The sequence below is a fragment of the Culicoides brevitarsis genome, chromosome 2, assembly GCF_036172545.1.
Source record: "Culicoides brevitarsis isolate CSIRO-B50_1 chromosome 2, AGI_CSIRO_Cbre_v1, whole genome shotgun sequence".
NCBI lineage: Eukaryota > Metazoa > Arthropoda > Insecta > Diptera > Ceratopogonidae > Culicoides > Culicoides brevitarsis.
Window position 1 is genome coordinate 36,112,839 of NC_087086.1, and position 20,728 is coordinate 36,133,566.

The 20,728-nt window shown below is 26.5% G+C and overlaps 1 protein-coding gene across 1 annotated transcript; it reads left to right on the forward strand.

Moving 5' to 3' along the window:
- The first annotated feature begins 1,392 nt into the window (after window positions 1-1,392).
- On the forward strand, window positions 1,393-19,281 carry LOC134829040 (putative sodium-coupled neutral amino acid transporter 11). Its single transcript, XM_063842032.1, has 10 exons — window positions 1,393-1,519; window positions 4,867-4,923; window positions 9,396-9,578; window positions 9,638-9,752; window positions 11,424-11,679; window positions 17,758-17,828; window positions 17,895-18,056; window positions 18,122-18,234; window positions 18,364-18,555; window positions 18,979-19,281. Exons 1-10 carry the CDS (start codon window positions 1,460-1,462, stop codon window positions 19,279-19,281), a joined length of 1,512 nt encoding a protein of 503 aa, XP_063698102.1. The 5' UTR covers window positions 1,393-1,459.
- Window positions 19,282-20,728: the final 1,447 nt, after the last annotated feature.

Below are 20,728 nucleotides of genomic sequence, written 5' to 3' on the forward strand. Positions count from 1 at the left end.
TAATAAATAAATTTATTTTTTTTAAATTTTACAAAAATACTTATTTTTTTTATTAATAATTAATATAAATTTTATTTATAAAAAATAATTTAATTTTAGTTTTTTTTTTAATTTGAATTAATTTTTTTTAATAAATTATTACCTAAATATTTTTTCAAATTTATAAAAATTTAGTTTACTAATCAAAACTTAATAAATAAAAAAAAATTATGTAATATAAAAATTTAAAATTTTAAAATTCAATTTATTTTTTTAAATTAAAATTTTAAATTAAATAAATAAAAATTTTTGTTAATTTGAATTTAATTTTTTAAAATTTATTTTAATAATAAAATAACTTTTTAGTTGATCAATTTTTTTTTTAAGTAAATTATTAAATATTTAAAAATAATAAATAAGATAAAATTTGTAATTTTTGTACCTTACTAAAATATTTTTGAGGAAAAATTAAACAAAATTATTTATTTTTCGAAATTTTGGTTAAAAAAAATATTTTTTTGTGATATTTTTCTTAAAAAATTAATTTTTTGATATCAAAATTTCAAAAAATCCTTAAATTTTAATAAAATTCAGTAACTTTTTACTATCCCTAATGCACAACAACCTCCATACCCATGTCTCGTCATCTCCCATCGAACAACGTGCAACAGGATAAAAAGAGAAATTATGTCGAGAGACACTTTTCTCTCTCTCGCTCATTTAACATTGAACTCCTTTTTCGCGCCGTATCTGTACTTACTCCAGTTTCAATGTTCCACAAAGTCTGCACGAAGCAACAACATTGTTTTCGTTTTACTTTTTGGCACACACACAAACCGCCTTCGGAACGAACATCTGTTGTGAATTTCCCTCCCGTGCACGCAAAAACACCCAAAGAGAGAGCGCAACAGCTGAATGAAACCATTTCTCGTGCGATTTTATTTCATTTTAACAGTTATTGCAGTATCAGTCGTCGCGCGGTAAAGACGTGGCAGCAAAAAATTTTCCCTCCGTTCGGACAAATTTGCATCGAGCGACGGGTGATTCGATTAAATCAGTTTGTTGTTTTGTGTAAATTGGCCTCTCTCTCGGTGCAAAAGGCCATTAAATTTTGTTTGTGGTACACGACGAGACGAGACGAGGCGATATCAACAGGAAAATCCCATTTTGCGAAAAATCATAATAGTTTGCTGCTTGCATTTTATTGCCTTGTGGTCACATTCGTGTGTGTGTTTGTGGCGATAAAATGTGAATGCACGCATGAGTTAGACACAAAAAGAAAATATACCGAAAGATAATAGAATTTGTAATAAAAATTTAAATTACAACCAACTGAATAAATATTAAAAATTATTGTTTTGATAAACCTTTTTGCCGAGAGAACAAAGAGAAATTATTTAAATTTCCATCAAAAAATATAGAAAAATAAATCTAAAAAAGTGAATTTATTGAAAAAAAAAAATATTAGCAGCAAAAAAAAATGGAGAACGGAGCGAGACGAGGAACAGCCACTGAATTTAGTTATATTCTGCAGAGACAAGTAAGTTTTAATTTTTTTCATAAGAAAAATTGGATAAAAATTCAATTTACGAACGATTTTAAAAAAATTGGTGAATTTTTTAATTTAAAATTTATATTTTTTTTATTAATAAATAAATTTATCTGTTTTATTTATTTAAAATAAAAAAAATTAATCTTCTTGTAATTTTTTTAAAATTAAAAATTGTGAATTTTTTAATCAAAATTTAAAAAAATAAATAATTTAAAAAAAATAAAAAAATTTTTTAAATTTGAATCAAATAATCAAAAAAAATAAAAAAAAATTTTTTTAAACGAAATTTAAATTAAATTAAAAAAAAAAAAAAATAAATGAAAATTAAATTATTAATATAAAAGTTTAAAAAACCAAAAAATTTACATTAATTTTTTTTAAATAAATTATATTTAATTAAACATAAAATAAATAAATAAAATTTTATTAAAATTAAGTTAATGTTGAAGTTTAAAAAATTAAAAAAAAAAAAATAAATAAATTTTTTAAATAATTTAGTAATTTTTTAAAAACTGAATTAAATTTAATTAAATAAAAAAAAATGAATAAAATTTTATTTTAAATTTTATAAATTATTTAATTCAATTAAAATAAATTTAAAATAAAATTTTATTAATTTTCAAATAAATAATTCTATTATTTATTTGTTTGAATTTAAATTAATTTTTTTTTTCATATATTTTTTATTAATATTTAATTAAGGGCGGATTAAAGTAAAAATAATTTATTTTTTTTTTAATTTTTAAATTAAAAGGTCATGAATCTTCAAGTCGTTCAAAACCCAACCTTTCATTAAAATTCTTCATTCAAAGTGTCACATTTTTTTTCCTTTTACGAATTAATTTTATGTCCTTACTCGTTCCATTCTAATTGATCATAATTTGTCATGCGACAAGTAGCATAGCGACCCTAAAAGGAATTTTCGTTATGCGTGCCTGCATATTTTTGCCTTCGTCTTCCGAGAAAATATTTACTTTTATGATAATAATCAGAATAATAATATTTCCTTGTGGCAAAGGCAACAAATAAATAAATACGAGAGGCAAACAGATGAAAATTGTCATGAAAAGAAACCCTCTGGAAATGCAAAAAAAAAATCAATTCATCCGATATTTAAAGAAAAAATAGAGAAAAAAAAGAAAAATGTTTGTGGTATTTTTTAATTTTAAAGAAAAATACCAGACGACTCCATTGAATATTTTTTTTCCAATTTAATGCAAATGGCATAAAGTCTCTTGACACAGATCGGGAAGAAAGCGGAAAAAAGTGTAATAAGACACTCTTGGATGTCGTGTGCAGTCAATCAGGATACGGGCGCGATATGATCATGAAGCGATGAGCAAATAACGTTGAACGACCTAGAATTTGATTGATGTAATTTTTTCCTTAAGTTCGTTTTGATGTAGTTCAGAGATGTTACGCGATTCTTTAAAGGAAAAATTTTTTAAAGTTTTTTTTTTCCAAGAATTTTAATCAATGAATTTAATTCGAGACTTAAAATCATGAAAAATTGAAATATTTTGCTTGGTTTGGATTCATAAATAACACCTTTTAAAAAATTTTAGATTTTTTTTTAAATTTAATTTTTTTATTTAAAATTTTATTTTATTTTATTTTATTTTATTTTATTTTATTTTTATTTTTTATTTTTATTTTTATTTTATTTTTATTTTTATTTTTATTTTTATTTTTATTTTTATTTTAATTTATTTTATTTTTATTTTATTTTTATTTTTATTTTTATTTTTATTTTTATTTTATTTTATTTATTTTATTTAATTTAATTTAATTTAATTTTTTTATTTGATTCCGGTTCCATTATTTTTTTAAGCTCATCAATTTAATTGAATTTTACCTGAAAACCTAAAAAAATTAAATTTTAAATAAAATTTTGACATCCATCAAAATAAATTTTTAAATTTACCTGAAAATTCATGTTTCGGTCACTTCCATTTGCCAACAAAATATATATATTTTTTTATTTCAAACATATTAATCATTCATAAAGTTTACACAAACTTCCGTACATAAATATCTTGTTTTTGTAACAAAAGGTCGAACGGTTTTGATCGTTGTAACGATATGACAAACAAATGATAATGATAATAATAATGCCGGTGATAAAGCACTTTTGAACGAAAGAGCAACAGCACAATGGAAAGCAAATTTATCTAATTTACTCTAATGTCATGTTCAGTACATTCCTTAAAAGCTTTGCCTCATACGAATATTTTGCTTATTTTCCGTTCGGGTGATGGCAGATCTGAAGTATGTCTCTTTTATGTTATTATTTATTGTTCTTGATAATAAATTTACGGAGGTTCGGCATTTTTTGGGGGGGAAAAATCAATAAATATTTGTGAAAAGGGGATGCTTTTTACGCTTTAAGTGAAAGTTAATGGTGCTGACATGGCTTTTGACATCACTCGGCATTGTTCTTTGATTGTTTTCCAGATTTTTCGGAACAAATTTTAAAAACTTTGCCATAAATCCATTCATGTGTCGGCTTTAAAACGATGTTTCTCATTAAATTTAATATCAATTTATGTCTGTCGGTCTTTTTTACTGTACATTAAGGGCAACAACTTCTTTCATTGTATCGTGAAAATATGAATTTATGAAGAAAATCTGATATTATGGCAATTGAAAACCGATTTCTTTGCACTTCATAATTTTTTTTCACTACAAACTTCGTAATGCCTTCAATATCCCGTAAAATATAATAAAGGAGAAGAAAAAAGTACTCGACTCTCCATAAATATCACAAAAAATAAAAAGAAGGATGATGCAAAAAAAAAAAAAAAATATTAAATACAAGAGCATTTTATATTCGCAGCACGTTGGAATATCATGACGATAATCGTAAGAATATTTTTCTTCTTCCTTCGCCTGTAGGCGATGTGAAGTTTCACGAAACTTTTTTGTTGCAGATTACACCCTGACACGACAATTTCCCATCATTCAATGGTTGACAAAACTTTTCTGTCAAAATTTTGTCAGTTTTTATCTCAATTGTCCTTTTTCGCAATCCTGTGACTTCATGTGGGTGCCAAAATACGTGGGCGACTTCTAGCCATTAAATCTCTCTCTGCTTCTCCGTACTCAATCGTATACCCATTATAATTTTATTTTCATTCATGTTTATGGGAGCCCTTCTTATGTGAAGAATGGCGAACCTTTCAAGAGAAAAGAACGATGGCCATTGAAAATATATTTCATAACCATCCTACCCACAGCACGTATTCACGCCAATTTAGTTGCATTTTCGTGCTACTCGAAACATCTTTTAAGATAAATTTATTTCCTTTCAAAAATTTTCTTGTTTTTCTTTGCAGGCGAGCGATGACTCTGTTGACATACATGCATTCGATGACCTAAATACTCTAATGAAGGTAAGTGGCAATAACTTTAACGAATTTCGAGTTTTTGTTGATGATGATAACGAAGGATGGTCTCCAAAAAATTCCTTATTTTTCATAGAAAACTTGTCGTTTGAGATGTTCTCTTTTTTCATTATTTATATTCCAATTTCCTGTCATAAACTTACACTACAGAGGAAAAAAAATCTAAGAACAAGTGAACAAGAGAAAGAAAACTTTTAAATCTACAACAAATATTATAAATGTGTCATTGTGTCATTAGCAGTATCTAAGTGAAACAAGGAAAAAAAAAAGAAACTAATGTTGTTTCGGAAAGTTTAAAAAAAATGCGAAACTTTTCTATTCGGATAGGAAAGTTTTTTTTCTATTCTCGTGTATTTTTCATATTGAATGAAAAGATGAGACCTTTGTATTGTATATTAATGGGTAAAATGAAGTAATTTTTGTTAAAAAACATTTTTAGAAAAATTTTGTATTAAATGGATTTTCTATGTCTGTCCGTTTAATGAATTAAACAGTCAAGAGGTTTCATCTTAGTTTAAAATTTAAAATCAAATTTATAAAATAAATTAAATAAATCAAATTTTAAATGTGAGAGGTTTAAAAAATCCAAAATGAATAAAAATTTTTCAGGGATTTGAATTAAGATCCCAAAGAAAATAGAATGAATAATATTGAATATATAGTGAGATTAAGAAACACATTTCCTTGATTCTTGTTCTTCTATAAAAGAAAATGTTATTTTTAGTAAACTATTTTTAGTAAGTTCTCTAGATAAGCAAGTTCATGATTTCCGACGTTTTTACATCGTGTGACTAAAAGCACAAACCGAACAATGATCGCAGTCGGTTGTTGACAAAGGCTGTTATTGAGTTTCTCTCTTTACTTGAGGACTTAAAAGCTCACGAATACAAATTTTACTTCATTTTTGTTTTTTAACTTGTTGTTCAATTCTTCTAAGAGCCTTTTTCAGTCTTGATTTAAAAACCAGTGAGAGAATTAGCTATTAAAAAATTCGAGCTGATGGTACATCAACTTATAAATTGTTTTTCCAAGGTATTTGGTTTATGCGTTATCTTTATAATTTAAACGTATGTTCGACATCATTCCATTGAAATGTTTTTTGTGATGGCAAATTGTTTCTCAGACCTTTTATATCAATATTTTGTAGCACATTAAGTAGAAAATGTAAAAATGTTGACTCTTCTGAGAAAATTAACTAAAATGAAAGAAATATTAAATATTTAATTAGAAAATCTAAAAAATTCTCATACTTACCATATAGAAAACTCTAAACATATGAGAAAAAGCGCTCACGTCGAATCTCATTAATTCTTTGACAAAGTCTTTCTTTTTGACCAATTTACGTTTTGTCCATTAACACCAACGCAACAAGTTCCGGTTTTGGACCTTTTGTCTCCCTTTCCTGTCCAAAATTTAACATTTTAATCTACAAAGTGAAATAAAGATCTTATGTAACTTTTGTTCTTACAACCAATTCCAACCAAAGGAAGTAGATTTCCTTATAGGTCATCCAATTTACATGATTTCCCTTTGTCTTGTGCCTTATGAAAAAGACAATGAAAGCATCTGTGCTGTAATAAAAATAAATAATTACAGTGATAATAGTCATTTTTTACAGGTTTAAACTGAAATGAAAATAAATTTTGCCATAAGAAAAAAGGATTAAAATTTAACTTTAAACGGTGTCATGTCGTAATATCATTATAGAATTTTTTTTACAACTTACGTGTTCCTTGTACTGCATGCCACACATGGAGAGATATTAAAATATTTTTGATTGTGTCTACTGATAATATCTTTTGTCTGCTGCTGTCTGCATGTTGCTATGGCATAAACGTAAGAACGTGATGAAATCTAACAACGAAAATTAAATGAACCTTTTTATGGGGAACGTTGCCTTCTTATCGAAGAAAAGACAAGAAAGTTAATGAAAGACAAAACGATAGGGGATTTTTCTGCAGGAAAGATTTTTTTTGTCTCTGCTGGAGCAACAATATTCAAATTCGAAAAAATAAAATTGCATTCCAGACCATAAATAGTACATGGCGACCTTGACATATTCGGAGAAGAAACGGTAAATTAAGTTTCTACCCGACACAAAAGAAAATCTAAAGTGGGACACTATTTTATTATTTATTCTCAATACAATTTGCACAACTTTTCTCGTCTATATTCTAAAGTCTTTTTTCAAAAGATACGCAAAACAATGTAAATACTTGGAAATACAAAAAGGGGTTGATGATTTCACACGAAGCATCATCTGCCAGTACTCAGAGACAAAGTTTCTCCTACTTTTAATTCAATTATGTGCGAAACGTGATTATTGAAATGTTTTTTGAATTAAAGTTTTACGTTGGGCGAATAGATAACACGGAAAGAATCTCTCGAAAAACGAAAGGAAAAATAGAAGAAAGTATAATTACACGTCGTTTCATTGTAAAAAATAAAATGTTTGTTGTGTAGGCGTCGAAAGGATTTCATTCACAATTTATCGAATTCTCGCCTTTTGTAACGAAAAAAGAGCAAAATAGCGATTTTCCTCAACTCACATTCAATTTGTGTCATTAGTGTAGGAAGTTGTTCGTTCTTTATTCATTCATTCAGGCGGAATGACTAATAATTTACTAAATTACTATCATTTTCAAGCAGTTCCCATATCCTACATGTCGACTTTTCTTTCCAATCAAAATATTTTTCTACACCTTAAATAAACTCGAACTTTATCTCTTATAGAAATGCTTTGCCAGATTTCATTTAAATAGACTCTGGTTTGCAAAATAAAAAAGTAGAATACTAAATAAATTTGATTTAAAATTCAACTCGATGCGAAACACTCACTTGGAAAAATGGAAAAAAATCAAGTGCATTGTTGCTGTACCTGTTGTATCAAGTTCAGGTGATTTTTTTTTAGATTTATGTTGCTAGATAGAGAAGATAGATGAGAAATTGGTTGGATGATTGTCTCGTACTCTTGACGTGTGTTTGGTATGTGAAAAAAGATGAAATATGATGTTCTCGTTGAATCAGAGTATAGTAGGTAAAGTGTACTCAAAATACTGATAGAAGAAGTTTCAAAGTTTACTTTTTTAGCGTGTTCATGCTTTTTTGGTGAACTTGAAAATAAAGTAAGTGGTTCTTTTGTGGATTTAAGGTAATGTGAGATAAAAGATTATTTTTGTGGTTGCTCTGTTTGATGAATTAGGTCACGTGGTTTTAGAAATTTAGATTTAAAAAAGTCTTCAGTTTTTAGACTTTTCAGTTATTGCGAAAGTTTTAAATTAAAACTTATTTTTAAAAATTTTTAAAAATAACTTTTCTCAGGGCTGCAAAAATTTATGACTTAAACTTAATTTTTTTTTTAATTTTGACTTAAGTCTCTTAAGTTTGACTTAACTCAAGATATTCTTTAACTTAAACTTATTCTAAAACTTAAGCTTCAAAATTAATAGGCTTTTGAAGCTTAAGTTTTAGAATAAGTTGAAATAAGTCAATATTCAAATGTTTAAGTTTAAGAACAACTTAAATTAAGTCAAACTTAAAAGACTTAAGAAACTTAAGAAAAAACTTAAGAGCTTAAGTCAAACTTAAAAGACTTTAGAAACTTAAGAAAAAACTTAAGCTTAAGTCAAAAAGTTTTGACTTAATAAGTTTTACAGCCCTGTTTTTTAGTCGAAAAGTTTAAGTCAATTACGTAAAATTTTTTTCTTTTCCTTAAGTCACAAAGAGTTACTTTTATTTACTTAAGAAGATGCTCTTTGTGACTTAAGTTAAAGAAAAAACTCTTACGTGAACGACTTAAACTTTTTATTATAAAAAAATAGTTCATTTTAAGTTTAAAACTTACCTGTTAAATGAAGATGCTCTTTCCTTTCAACTTTTCTATTAAAAATTATGTTACTTTATTCCCTTAAAAGCCTTTTTCTTTCAAAAGCAGCTTAAGAACCCTTCTTTGAACGAGTTTCTTTCATACGACTACTTTGATCCTCTCCATGAAAGCTTTAACTTTTCCTCCATGCTGCATCGAATTCTCGGAATTAGAGAACAAAAGTCACATGTGTCGGAACAATTTTTGATCAAACACGACAATAATTGCTCAAGCATTACAATTACACACTTAAATTAAATTTCACAATGCATGCTGCTAGCATTCTAAATTTCCTCTCCGAGAGAAGAACAAAACGAATTAAATTTTCTTGTTAAATGTTCCACAACAACAAGGATTGCAAGTAGATAATGGAAAAATGTGGAATGATGAGAAAAAAAAGAAGAATGTGAAAAGAACGAGACATCCTGTTTTCATCATCATCATCATCAACTTCTTATGAATAATTTATGGGAGAGAGTTCAATATCTCCGTCACGAGCGTTTGGCACAAAAATAATAAATAAATAAAATGCGGAACGGAAACTCGATTAATTGAGCGCAAAAGCGTGCGTTTGACTCGTTTTTCTTCTTCACAGGATGACAACAACTCATCCACACAATTATCGTCACTCCGTCAAGCATCATTCAATTACATAAACAGCATCGTTGGCAGCGGCGTAATTGGCATCCCCTATGCCTTGCATCGTGCTGGCTTTGGCTTAGGATTACTTTTACTAATTCTCGTTGCTGTGATAACAGACTACTCGTTAGTGTTGATGGTAAGTCTTCCGTTGTTCCAAAAAAAAATTTTTTTTCATCAACAAACTGTTTTTTTCAGATTCAATGTGGTCACATGTGCGGAAGATTCAACTATCCCGGCATCATGGAAGCTGCTTATGGCAAATGGGGATATTATTTACTTTTATTGTTGCAGTTCATGTATCCGTTCTTGGGTGAGTTATTCAAGAGAAGAGCAATTTATTTGTTTAGTTTCGCATTTCACAAACGGAGGATCGTTTTTCACAAAATTTCCAAAGTGTCTTTTAATTACGTGCTCGAAAGTTTTTGCTCGCGATGAAATGACGAACGTTTCTGTTTTACGTGGGTTGACATTAAAATTTGCACCTTTTTTTCGTGTGTTTTTGATGGAGGTTCGTTATAAATAGTGAATTTGTTTGAGTTGAGTTTTAAATTAAATAAGAGGCGTTTTCATGAGAATTGTGGCATTTTGAATTTTAAACGTACTGTAAATATTTAAGTTTTACTTAGAAGAAAGGAAATCTTTTCAATTTGTTTCTTTTGAAACCTCAAGGGTCTTATTTGAAACATCAAGTGTCTCTTTCAAAACCTCAAAGGTCAATTCAGCAACTTCAAGGGTCTCTTTTGAATCCTCAGGGGTCTCATTTGAAACTTCAAGGGTCTCTTTCTAAGCCTCAGAGGTCAATTTTAAAACTTCAAGGGTCTTTTTCGAATCCACAGGGGTCTCATTTAAAACTTCAAGGGTCTCTTTCTAAGCCTCAGAGGTCAATTTAAAAACTTCAAGGGTCTTTTTCGAATCCACAGGGGTCTCATTTAAAACTTCAAGGGTCTCTTTCTAAGCCTCAGAGGTCAATTTTAAAACTTCAAGGGTTCCTTTTAAAACCTCCAGGGTCTCTTTTAAAACCTCAAGGGTCTTATTTGAAACTTTAAGGGTCTCTTTTCAAACCTCAAGGGTCTAATTGAAAACTTCAAGGGTCTTTTTATAAACCTCAAGGGTCTTATTTGAAACTTCAAGGGTCTCTTTTTAAACCTCAGGGGTCTAATTGAAAACTTCAAGTGTCTTTTTATAAACCTCAAGGGTCTTATTTGAAACTTCAAGGGTCTCTTTTCAAACCTCAGGGGTCAATAATGAAACTTCAAGCGTCTCTTTTTAAACCTCAAGGGTCTAATTGAAAACTTCAAGGGTCTCTCTATAAACCTCAAAGGTCAATTTTATAACCTCAGGGGTCTTTTTAGATCCTTCAATGGTCTCTTTAAAAACCTCAGGGGTCTTATTTAAATTTTCAAGGGTCTCAATTTCTGTTAAAAATCTCAACACTTACACATCCGATGGAAACGTCAGGTACTTTTCAATTATGAACTATCCGCTTATGTCAATAATTCGTTTCCTCAATGTCGCCTTTTTCTCACCCCGAAACATTAATGATTGTTATCATGATTATTATAGCTCGTATCGTTCTCCGTGTTTAACTTGCGAAACGAGCAATGAAAAGTACAGGTGTAAAATTTAAAATGCCACATAAATTTCAATTAATTTATACGAAGTAGCAACAACAACTCTTTAACAACAATGCCGCCATAATTTCTTCGTATTTGAGTCAACTCCCAGCAAAAAAAAACGACAAAAGCTCCTCTGATTGCGAAATAATGTTAACTCATTCACGCAGATGTGTTGCCGTATGTTAATTTTTCTCATGAGAGCACATTAATTGCACCTAAACGAGTACGCTCTTGTTTTTCGAAAATTGTTTCCAACCCCAAAGAACTAAATTTATATTTATTTACTAATTAACAGCAACTTGTACTTTTTTCTGCCATAACAATTAAAAATTATATCACAAATTTTTCAAAACTTTTTTTTTCAGCGATGATTTCGTACAACGTCGTTGTCGGCGACACACTTTCCAAGGTTCTTGTGCGTCTGATACCAGGTTTGGGGCAGTCAATGGGAGCTGTGCGACTCGGCGTTGTCTTTATTGTGACGTTATGTGTGACGGTGCCGCTTTGCTTGTACAAAAATGTCTCGCGATTGGCAAAGGCGAGTTTTGTGAGTCTCGCTTGTGTCGTCTTCATTTTATTGTGTGTCATTTATAAGTTGATATCCGGCGATTACAGCATGGTGTAAGTACTTTTTTGACACTTTTTAATTTTTTTTTTTAATGGGAAATCGTTCACAAGTGCGGTTATTATCGAGTTTTATCGGGAAAATTTTGTCCAATTAATTGACCAAAAATGGTTGCTGTGGGAAAATTTAAATTTTTGATTGAATGGGATTCGAGATAAATGTTGAATTTATATTTTTTTTATTATTTTATTGTTAGGCTTTAATAAAAAATATTTTTCGCATCTTTAAAGCTGTTATAAAAAAAAAATAATTAAAGAAACACTTAAAAAAATTCAAACAAGAGTAACCTTTATCAAAATGAATAACGCCCCAAAGTTGAAAAAGTCCTCAAAAGAAGTGAAAACTTTTTAAATAAGACTCCTTTATGCAATTATTTTCTGTAACGTACGCCTCTGTACTACCTACCAAGCAAAATATTTTGCAAACGAACTTAATTAATCTTAAGAGGAAATTAAATTAAATTAATCATAAATAAATTTATATCTGAGTTGGACAGATTTTTCTTAATTATTCCTTATCCCTCTCATCTTTTATAGTTCATGATTTTAAATGAAAATAATTGTTTATTGTGAGAGTTTGTGTCATAAATAAAGTTTTTATCGATTTTTTTTTCTCAAAAATTGAACGATAAAATTTATGAAAAATTTAATAATTTTTTTAAAATATTTTTTTTAATTTTTAAAGTTTTAAAAATTATTTAAATTAAAAAAAAAAATTAAAAAATAAAAATACAAAATTAAAAAAAATAGTAAAAATTATTATTTAAATTTATTTTTTAACTGATTATTTTTTTAATTTTTTTAAAAATTAAAATAATTTTTTTTTTATTTTAACCTCTGCTACTTTATTAAATATTTAAATTTTTAGAATTATTTAATCCTTTTTTATTGTTTAAATATTCCAGTTTCAATATGAAGGGCTGAAAGGATAAATCGCACATACGCACTTTTTGACAAACTGAGAAAAAGCGATTTTAAGTTTTTCTCTGTTTTTGAGCTGTAAAACTTGATTTTTACATATTTTCTTGATGTTTGAGCTTATATTTACTAATTTGTGGTCAATAAAACCGATTTTCATGCTTAAAAATTTCCTACCTCAACAATAAGGAGGCGTTTTGGGAAATTTTTATCTAAAAAAAGGATACATCGCACATATGAAGCAAAAAATGAGATTTTTAAGGTCTTCTAATGTCAATGTTTTATTGAAATATTTGGTTCAAAATGACTTTTTATGTCTTAAAAAAGTATAAAGAACACAAAAAAGTTGAAAAAAATTAATTTGGAACAATTTGAAAATTTGACTTTTTACCCGTTTGCATATGTGCGATCTGGCATATTGCAATAAATCACACATTTTCGATCAAATTTTGAAATTTTCTTATTGTATCGTAAAGTACTCGTTTTCCCGCATATTTACTCATTCTTAACTCAATTTGGCCAAAAAGTGCGTATGTGCGATTTATCCTTTCAGCCCTTCATATATTTTTAAAAGAATTAAATTAAAAAAAATATTTAAATAAATTTATATTAAATAATATTTTTTTGCTAAAAAGTTGTTAAAAACTGCTAAAAAGTTGAAACTGAAAAAAAAATTTTTCTTTGACATAGTTTTGTTTTGAAAACTAAATCAAGAGAAAAACTAAATCAAAAACTGTGTCAAAAACTGTGTCAAAGCAATTTTTGTCAAATCTTGCTTCAAATGGATAAAAATTTGTCAGAAGGCTCTAATTTATCATTTTTAATCATTTTTTAACTCAAAACTGCCAAAAAATTGAAACTGAAAAAAATTTTTTTCTTTGACATAGTTTTGTTTTGAAAACTAAATCAAGAGAAAAACTATGTCAAAAACTGTGTCAAAAATTTTGGTGAAAAAAAGGGCATGTCAAAGCAATTTTTGTCAAATCTTACTCCAAATGGATAAAAATTTGTCAGAAGGCTCTAATTTATCATTTTTAATCATTTTGCAACTCAAAACTGCCAAAAAATTGAAACTGAAAAAAAATTTTTTCTTTGACACAGTTTTATTTTGAAAACTAAATCAAGAGAAAAACTATGTCAAAAACTGTGTCAAAGCAATTTTTGTCAAATCTTGCTCCAAATGGATAAAAATTTGTCAGAAGGCTCTAATTTATCATTTTTAATCATTTTATAACTCAAAACTGCCAAAAAATTGAAACTGAAAAAAAATTTTTTCTTTGACACAGTTTTATTTTGAAAACTAAATCAAGAGAAAAACTATGTCAAAAACTGTGTCAAAGCAATTTTTGTCAAATCTTACTCCAAATGGATAAAAATTTGTCAGAAGGCTCTAATTTATCATTTTTAATCATTTTGCAACTCAAAACTGCCAAAAAATTGAAACTGAAAAAAAATTTTTTCTTTGACACAGTTTTATTTTGAAAACTAAATCAAGAGAAAAACTATGTCAAAAACTGTGTCAAAGCAATTTTTGTCAAATCTTACTCCAAATGGATAAAAATTTGTCAGAAGGCTCTAATTTATCATTTTTAATCATTTTGCAACTCAAAACTGCCAAAAAATTGAAACTGAAAAAAAATTTTTTCTTTGACACAGTTTTATTTTGAAAACTAAATCAAGAGAAAAACTATGTCAAAAACTGTGTCAAAAACTGTGTCAAAGCAATTTTTTGTCAAATCTTACTCCAAATGGATAAAAATTTGTCAGAAGGCTCTAATTTATCATTTTTAATCATTTTGCAACTCAAAACTGCCAAAAAATTGAAACTGAAAAAAAATTTTTTCTTTGACACAGTTTTATTTTGAAAACTAAATCAAGAGAAAAACTATGTCAAAAACTGTGTCAAAGCAATTTTTGTCAAATCTTACTCCAAATGGATAAAAATTTGTCAGAAGGCTCTAATTTATCATTTTTAATCATTTTGCAACTCAAAACTGCCAAAAAATTGAAACTGAAAAAAAATTTTTTCTTTGACACAGTTTTATTTTGAAAACTAAATCAAGAGAAAAACTATGTCAAAAACTGTGTCAAAGCAATTTTTGTCAAATCTTACTCCAAATGGATAAAAATTTGTCAGAAGGCTCTAATTTATCATTTTTAATCATTTTGCAACTCAAAACTGCCAAAAAATTGAAACTGAAAAAAAATTTTTTCTTTGACACAGTTTTATTTTGAAAACTAAATCAAGAGAAAAACTATGTCAAAAACTGTGTCAAAGCAATTTTTGTCAAATCTTACTCCAAATGGATAAAAATTTGTCAGAAGGCTCTAATTTATCATTTTTAATCATTTTGCAACTCAAAACTGCCAAAAAATTGAAACTGAAAAAAAATTTTTTCTTTGACACAGTTTTATTTTGAAAACTAAATCAAGAGAAAAACTATGTCAAAAACTGTGTCAAAGCAATTGTCAAATCTTGCTCCAAATGGATTGAAATTTGTCAGAAGGCTCTAATTCAAATCTTACTCCAAATGGATAAAAATTTGTCAGAGGGCTCTAATTTATCATTTTTAATCATTTTATAACTCAAAACTGCCAAAAAATTGAAACTGAAAAAAAATTTTTTCTTTGACATAGTTTTATTTTGAAAACTAAATCAAGAGAAAAACTATGTCAAAAACTGTGTCAAAAACTGTGTCAAAGCAATTTTTGTCAAATCTTACTCCAAATGGATAAAAATTTGTCAGAAGGCTCTAATTTATCATTTTTAATCATTTTGCAACTCAAAACTGCCAAAAAATTGAAACTGAAAAAAAATTTTTTCTTTGACACAGTTTTATTTTGAAAACTAAATCAAGAGAAAAACTATGTCAAAAACTGTGTCAAAGCAATTTTTGTCAAATCTTACTCCAAATGGATAAAAATTTGTCAGAAGGCTCTAATTTATCATTTTTAATCATTTTATAACTCAAAACTACCAAAAAATTGAAACTGAAAATTTTTTCTTTGACACAGTTTTATTTTGAAAACTAAATCAAGAGAAAAACTATGTCAAAAACTGTGTCAAAGCAATTTTTGTCAAATCTTACTCCAAATGGATAAAAATTTGTCAGAAGGCTCTAATTTATCATTTTTAATCATTTTGCAACTCAAAACTGCCAAAAAATTGAAACTGAAAAAAAATTTTTTCTTTGACACAGTTTTATTTTGAAAACTAAATCAAGAGAAAAACTATGTCAAAAACTGTGTCAAAGCAATTTTTGTCAAATCTTGCTCCAAATGGATAAAAATTTGTCAGAAGGCTCTAATTTATCATTTTTAATCATTTTGCAACTCAAAACTGCCAAAAAATTGAAACTGAAAAAAAATTTTTTCTTTGACACAGTTTTATTTTGAAAACTAAATCAAGAGAAAAACTATGTCAAAAACTGTGTCAAAGCAATTTTTGTCAAATCTTACTCCAAATGGATAAAAATTTGTCAGAAGGCTCTAATTTATCATTTTTAATCATTTTGCAACTCAAAACTGCCAAAAAATTGAAACTGAAAAAAAATTTTTTCTTTGACACAGTTTTATTTTGAAAACTAAATCAAGAGAAAAACTATGTCAAAAACTGTGTCAAAGCAATTTTTGTCAAATCTTACTCCAAATGGATAAAAATTTGTCAGAAGGCTCTAATTTATCATTTTTAATCATTTTGCAACTCAAAACTGCCAAAAAATTGAAACTGAAAAAAAATTTTTTCTTTGACACAGTTTTATTTTGAAAACTAAATCAAGAGAAAAACTATGTCAAAAACTGTGTCAAAGCAATTTTTGTCAAATCTTACTCCAAATGGATAAAAATTTGTCAGAAGGCTCTAATTTATCATTTTTAATCATTTTGCAACTCAAAACTGCCAAAAAATTGAAACTGAAAAAAAATTTTTTCTTTGACACAGTTTTATTTTGAAAACTAAATCAAGAGAAAAACTATGTCAAAAACTGTGTCAAAGCAATTTTTGTCAAATCTTACTCCAAATGGATAAAAATTTGTCAGAGGGCTCTAATTTATCATTTTTAAAAAATTTTTTTCAAGAGAAAAACTATGTTTGTCAAAAATTTTTTTAAGGTAAATTTAAAAATTAAATCATTTTTAATCATTTTGCAACTCAAAACTGCCAAAAAATTGAAACTGAAAAAAAATTTTTTCTTTGACACAGTTTTATTTTGAAAACTAAATCAAGAGAAAAACTATGTCAAAAACTGTGTCAAAGCAATTTTGGTCAAATCTTGCTTCAAAATAAAAATTTTTTAATTTAATTTTTTAACTCAAAACTGCCAAAAAATTGAAACTTTAATTTTTGTCAAAATAGTCAGAAGGCTCTAATTTATCATTTTTAAATTTTTTGAAAACTAAATGAAACTGAAAAAAAAGAACAGTTTTATTTTGAAAAAAAAAACTGTGTCAAAAATTTTTTCAAATCTTTCCAAATTAATTTTTTCATTTTGCAACTCAAAATGCCAAAAAATTGAAACTGAAAAAAAATTTTTTCTTTGAAAGTTTTATTTTGAAAACTAAATCAAGAACAAAAAAACTGTGTCAAAAACTGTGTCAAAGCAATTTTTGTCAAATATCATTTTTAATCATTTTATTTTAAAAAATTGAAACTGAAAAAAATTTTTCCTTTGACATAGTTTTGTTTTGAAAACTAAATCAAGAACAAAAAAACTGTGTCAAAAACTGTGGCAAAGCCATTTTTGTCAAATCTTGCTCCTAATGGATAAAAATTTATCAAAATTTTTTATTTATTTTTTAATTTAATTTTTTATTTATTTTTTTTTAATTTTTTAATAATTTTTGTTTTCAAATAAATCAAGAGACAAAAATCGAAAAATTTCACGACGCAAAAAAAACATGTAGACAAGTCCATTAACTATGTACTTCATTCAAATGTTGTTGATGGGATGCTGCATGAGAACACTTGTCCAAATTCCCACGACAATCTACTCTCCATATACTTCATCATAAAAAGGACAGAGTTTGCGACATAAATTTTATCGTTCATCATTTTTCCAAAAAAAAGTGATTTTTTTTCTCGTGTAAAAACTTTTTGGTCAATTAATTTTGCGTTTGTCGTAACTTTTGTGTTTGTTTATTTTCAATCATCGCACACAGCAAAGATACGCCCGAATCATGGCGAGTGATGCATTTTGATGTCGTTCCGGCGATCGGAGTGTTTGCCTTTGGTAAGATTTTTTTTCCTCTCCGTGTTTTGCCTGATAAATTTTTCATGAATTCCAATTTTCGTTTAGCGTTCATGTGTCATCACAACACATTTCTGGTTTATCAGAGTATGCGAAACGCATCGCTTGAATTATGGCAACATGTCACCCATATTTCAGTTGGATTTGCATTAATTATTTCGGCGCTTTTTGGCTTGGCGGGCTACGCAACGTTCCGCGCGTTGTCCCAAGGTTCGCGAGGAGGAAATTTCGTAAAACGATCACAAAATTTTTCATGAATTTTTCTCATTTCACAGGAGATTTGCTCGAAAATTATTGCTGGTACGATGATTTGATGAATTTGTCACGAGTCGCATTTTCAATATCAATTTTGCTTACGTTTCCAATTGAATGCTTCGTGGCGAGAGAGGTAAATAATTATTCGCGTTGCGACGTGAAATTTTATTTAAATGTCATTTTTTGTCGTGTTTGGGCGGAAAAAAGGGTCAAGGAAAGGATTATCCGTGATATTAAAATTTTTTTAATTTTTTTTTGTCAGATTGTTCGTACTCAGTTGGAGCGTTTTAAGGCACATGATCCTACAACGACGCTTGAGAAGCCAAAAGATCCCACCGAAGAGACAGGAGAAGAGGATGAGGAAAATTCCGTGATCATAACGCTCGTGATTGTTTTTCTCGCTTTCATTATTTCGCCTGGAACGGATTGTTTGGGACCCATTTTGGAGTTAAATGTGAGTTTTTTAAAGAATTTTTTTTTATTTTTAAATTGATAAAATTTTAATTTTCTTAATAAAAAAATTTTTATTTTTAGTTTTTAGAAAAAAAATTGTTTATCAATTTTTAATTAAAATTTAATAATTTTTAAAAGATTTTATTAAATTTTATTTTATTATTTAATTAATTTATTTATTTTTAAATGCGAATTCATAAAATTATTGAATAAATTTTTTATCAATTTAATTATTTAAAATTTATTTTTTTTTTAATTATTTAATTTTATTTAAAATTATTTAATTTTTTTTTTTAAGAAAAAAAAAATTTTGTAATGAATAAAATTTTTTAATTAAATTTAAAATTATTTTTTTCATGAAAAAAATTTTCGTTTAATTTTTTAATAAAAAAAAATAATTTTTACCTTTATTTTTTCTTTTCAGGGTCTCCTTGCAGCAATTCCCCTGGCTTACATCCTTCCCGGCTTGGCATTTATTCAACTTGAGCCGCATTCCCTGTTCAGTCGAGAAAAACTTCCCGCTTTGGGTCTTGTGATTTTCGGGGTTCTCGTGACAATTTCAGGCGTTTCTGTGCAAATTCCAAATTTATTCTCAGATTGTGCGACGGGCACTGTGATGGGATATTGCGAAACGGGCGATTCTGTGGCAAATACGAGCGCAAAAGCAATCGTTGGAGATATTTGTACGCCAGCCCCAACTTCAACGAAGATAATTATGAAAATGTAAAAAAAAGTAGAAATTCACGATGAAATCATGTATGAAACGAAAAAAAAAGTTAAGCTTCGACTTGAAAAATATTTCAAATTATGGAAGTTAGAGAAACAAATGTCGATGAAAAAAATTATATCAAACAAATTGTAGAAAAATTTTATCAAAAAAAATATTTAAAAAAAGAGAATTTTACTATTTATTCAAGGAAAACACAGAGAAAATCTATTTTAAAACTATACTCTGAGCCATGTCGACCGAAAAATCAAACTTACATATTTTAAGAAAAAAATTTAAAAAAATATAAATCTATATCAAAACGGTATTTTTTGATGGAAAATCTAAAAAGTAGAAGAGAAAAATAGCAGAAAAGAGTAAAAAAATATTTTTAATAAAATCTCTAAAATTATTAATTAATGTCAAAAATATACAAAAAACAATGAAAGCCAAGTCGATGAAAATAATTAATTTTAAATTATTTTATTTTAAATTTTTGATGACTTGCATTGCGGTTTTTGTCACTCAGCCATACAAAAATCGCAAGAAAATGTCGTCAAAAATTATTAATTAATTATTTTTGTTAATTGGGAGCATAAAAGACTGATTTCCTCTGAGTACCTATTTAATGTTATGTCTCATAAACAAAATATTTTATTTAAAAAAAAAGTTAAAAATTGTAAATATTAATCAAAGTCGATAGAATCAAAATTTATTGTATTCGTAAAATATTTAATTGAAATGTTCGATGGAATTGTAGAAGAAAAAAATTTATTTTTTTGAAAAAAAAAAAATTATTTAAAATTTTAATTATAATTCATTTAATTATTGAATTTTTCAAATTTTAGTATTTTAAAGAATTATTTTAAATTAAAATAAAAAAATAAATAATACAAAATAAAATTAAAAAATAATTTAATTGTTTAAAAATTATAAATAAAATTTTGATTTCATTTTTCTGATATTAATTTCGTTATTTTTTAATTTTATGAAAAAAAATTATTGAATTAAAATATATTTTTATTTTTTGTTTTAATAATTTAATTTAATTTATTTTTTTTAAATTAAAAAAAAATTTGAAGTAATTTATTTAAAAAAATTAATTTAAAAATTAAAAAAAAAAAATATATAATTGATTAAAAAATTATTAATTAATTTTAATTTTTATAATAATTTATTATTTAATTAGTAAATATTTATGAATTTAAATTAAAATTTAATAATTTTTTTTTTAATTAAATTCAAAAAATATATAATTTTTTAAAATTTATTAAATTATAAAAAAAAAATTCAGAACTAATAATTTGTTTTATAATTTAAATTAAATTAATTAAAAATTAATTACTTTTTTTTAATTAAAAAATAATCAAACTAAAGAATTAACATATTTTCGACAATTTTTCATCAAATTTTTTTTTCTTTTAAAAAAAAATCTTTAAAACAATAAAAAATTATTTAAAAGCAATGA

What these genes read in the sequence shown, in the direction of transcription:
- LOC134829040 (XM_063842032.1), top strand. Translation starts at nt 1,460, where the DNA reads ATGGAGAACGGAGCGAGACGAGGAACAGCCACTGAATTTAGTTATATT. An exon ending in TCCGGCGATTACAGCATGGT is followed by an intron (nt 11,680 to 17,757) that starts GTAAGTACTTTT and finishes CATCGCACACAG; the next exon opens with CAAAGATACGCCCGAATCAT. An exon ending in GATCGGAGTGTTTGCCTTTG is followed by an intron (nt 17,829 to 17,894) that starts GTAAGATTTTTT and finishes ATTTTCGTTTAG; the next exon opens with CGTTCATGTGTCATCACAAC.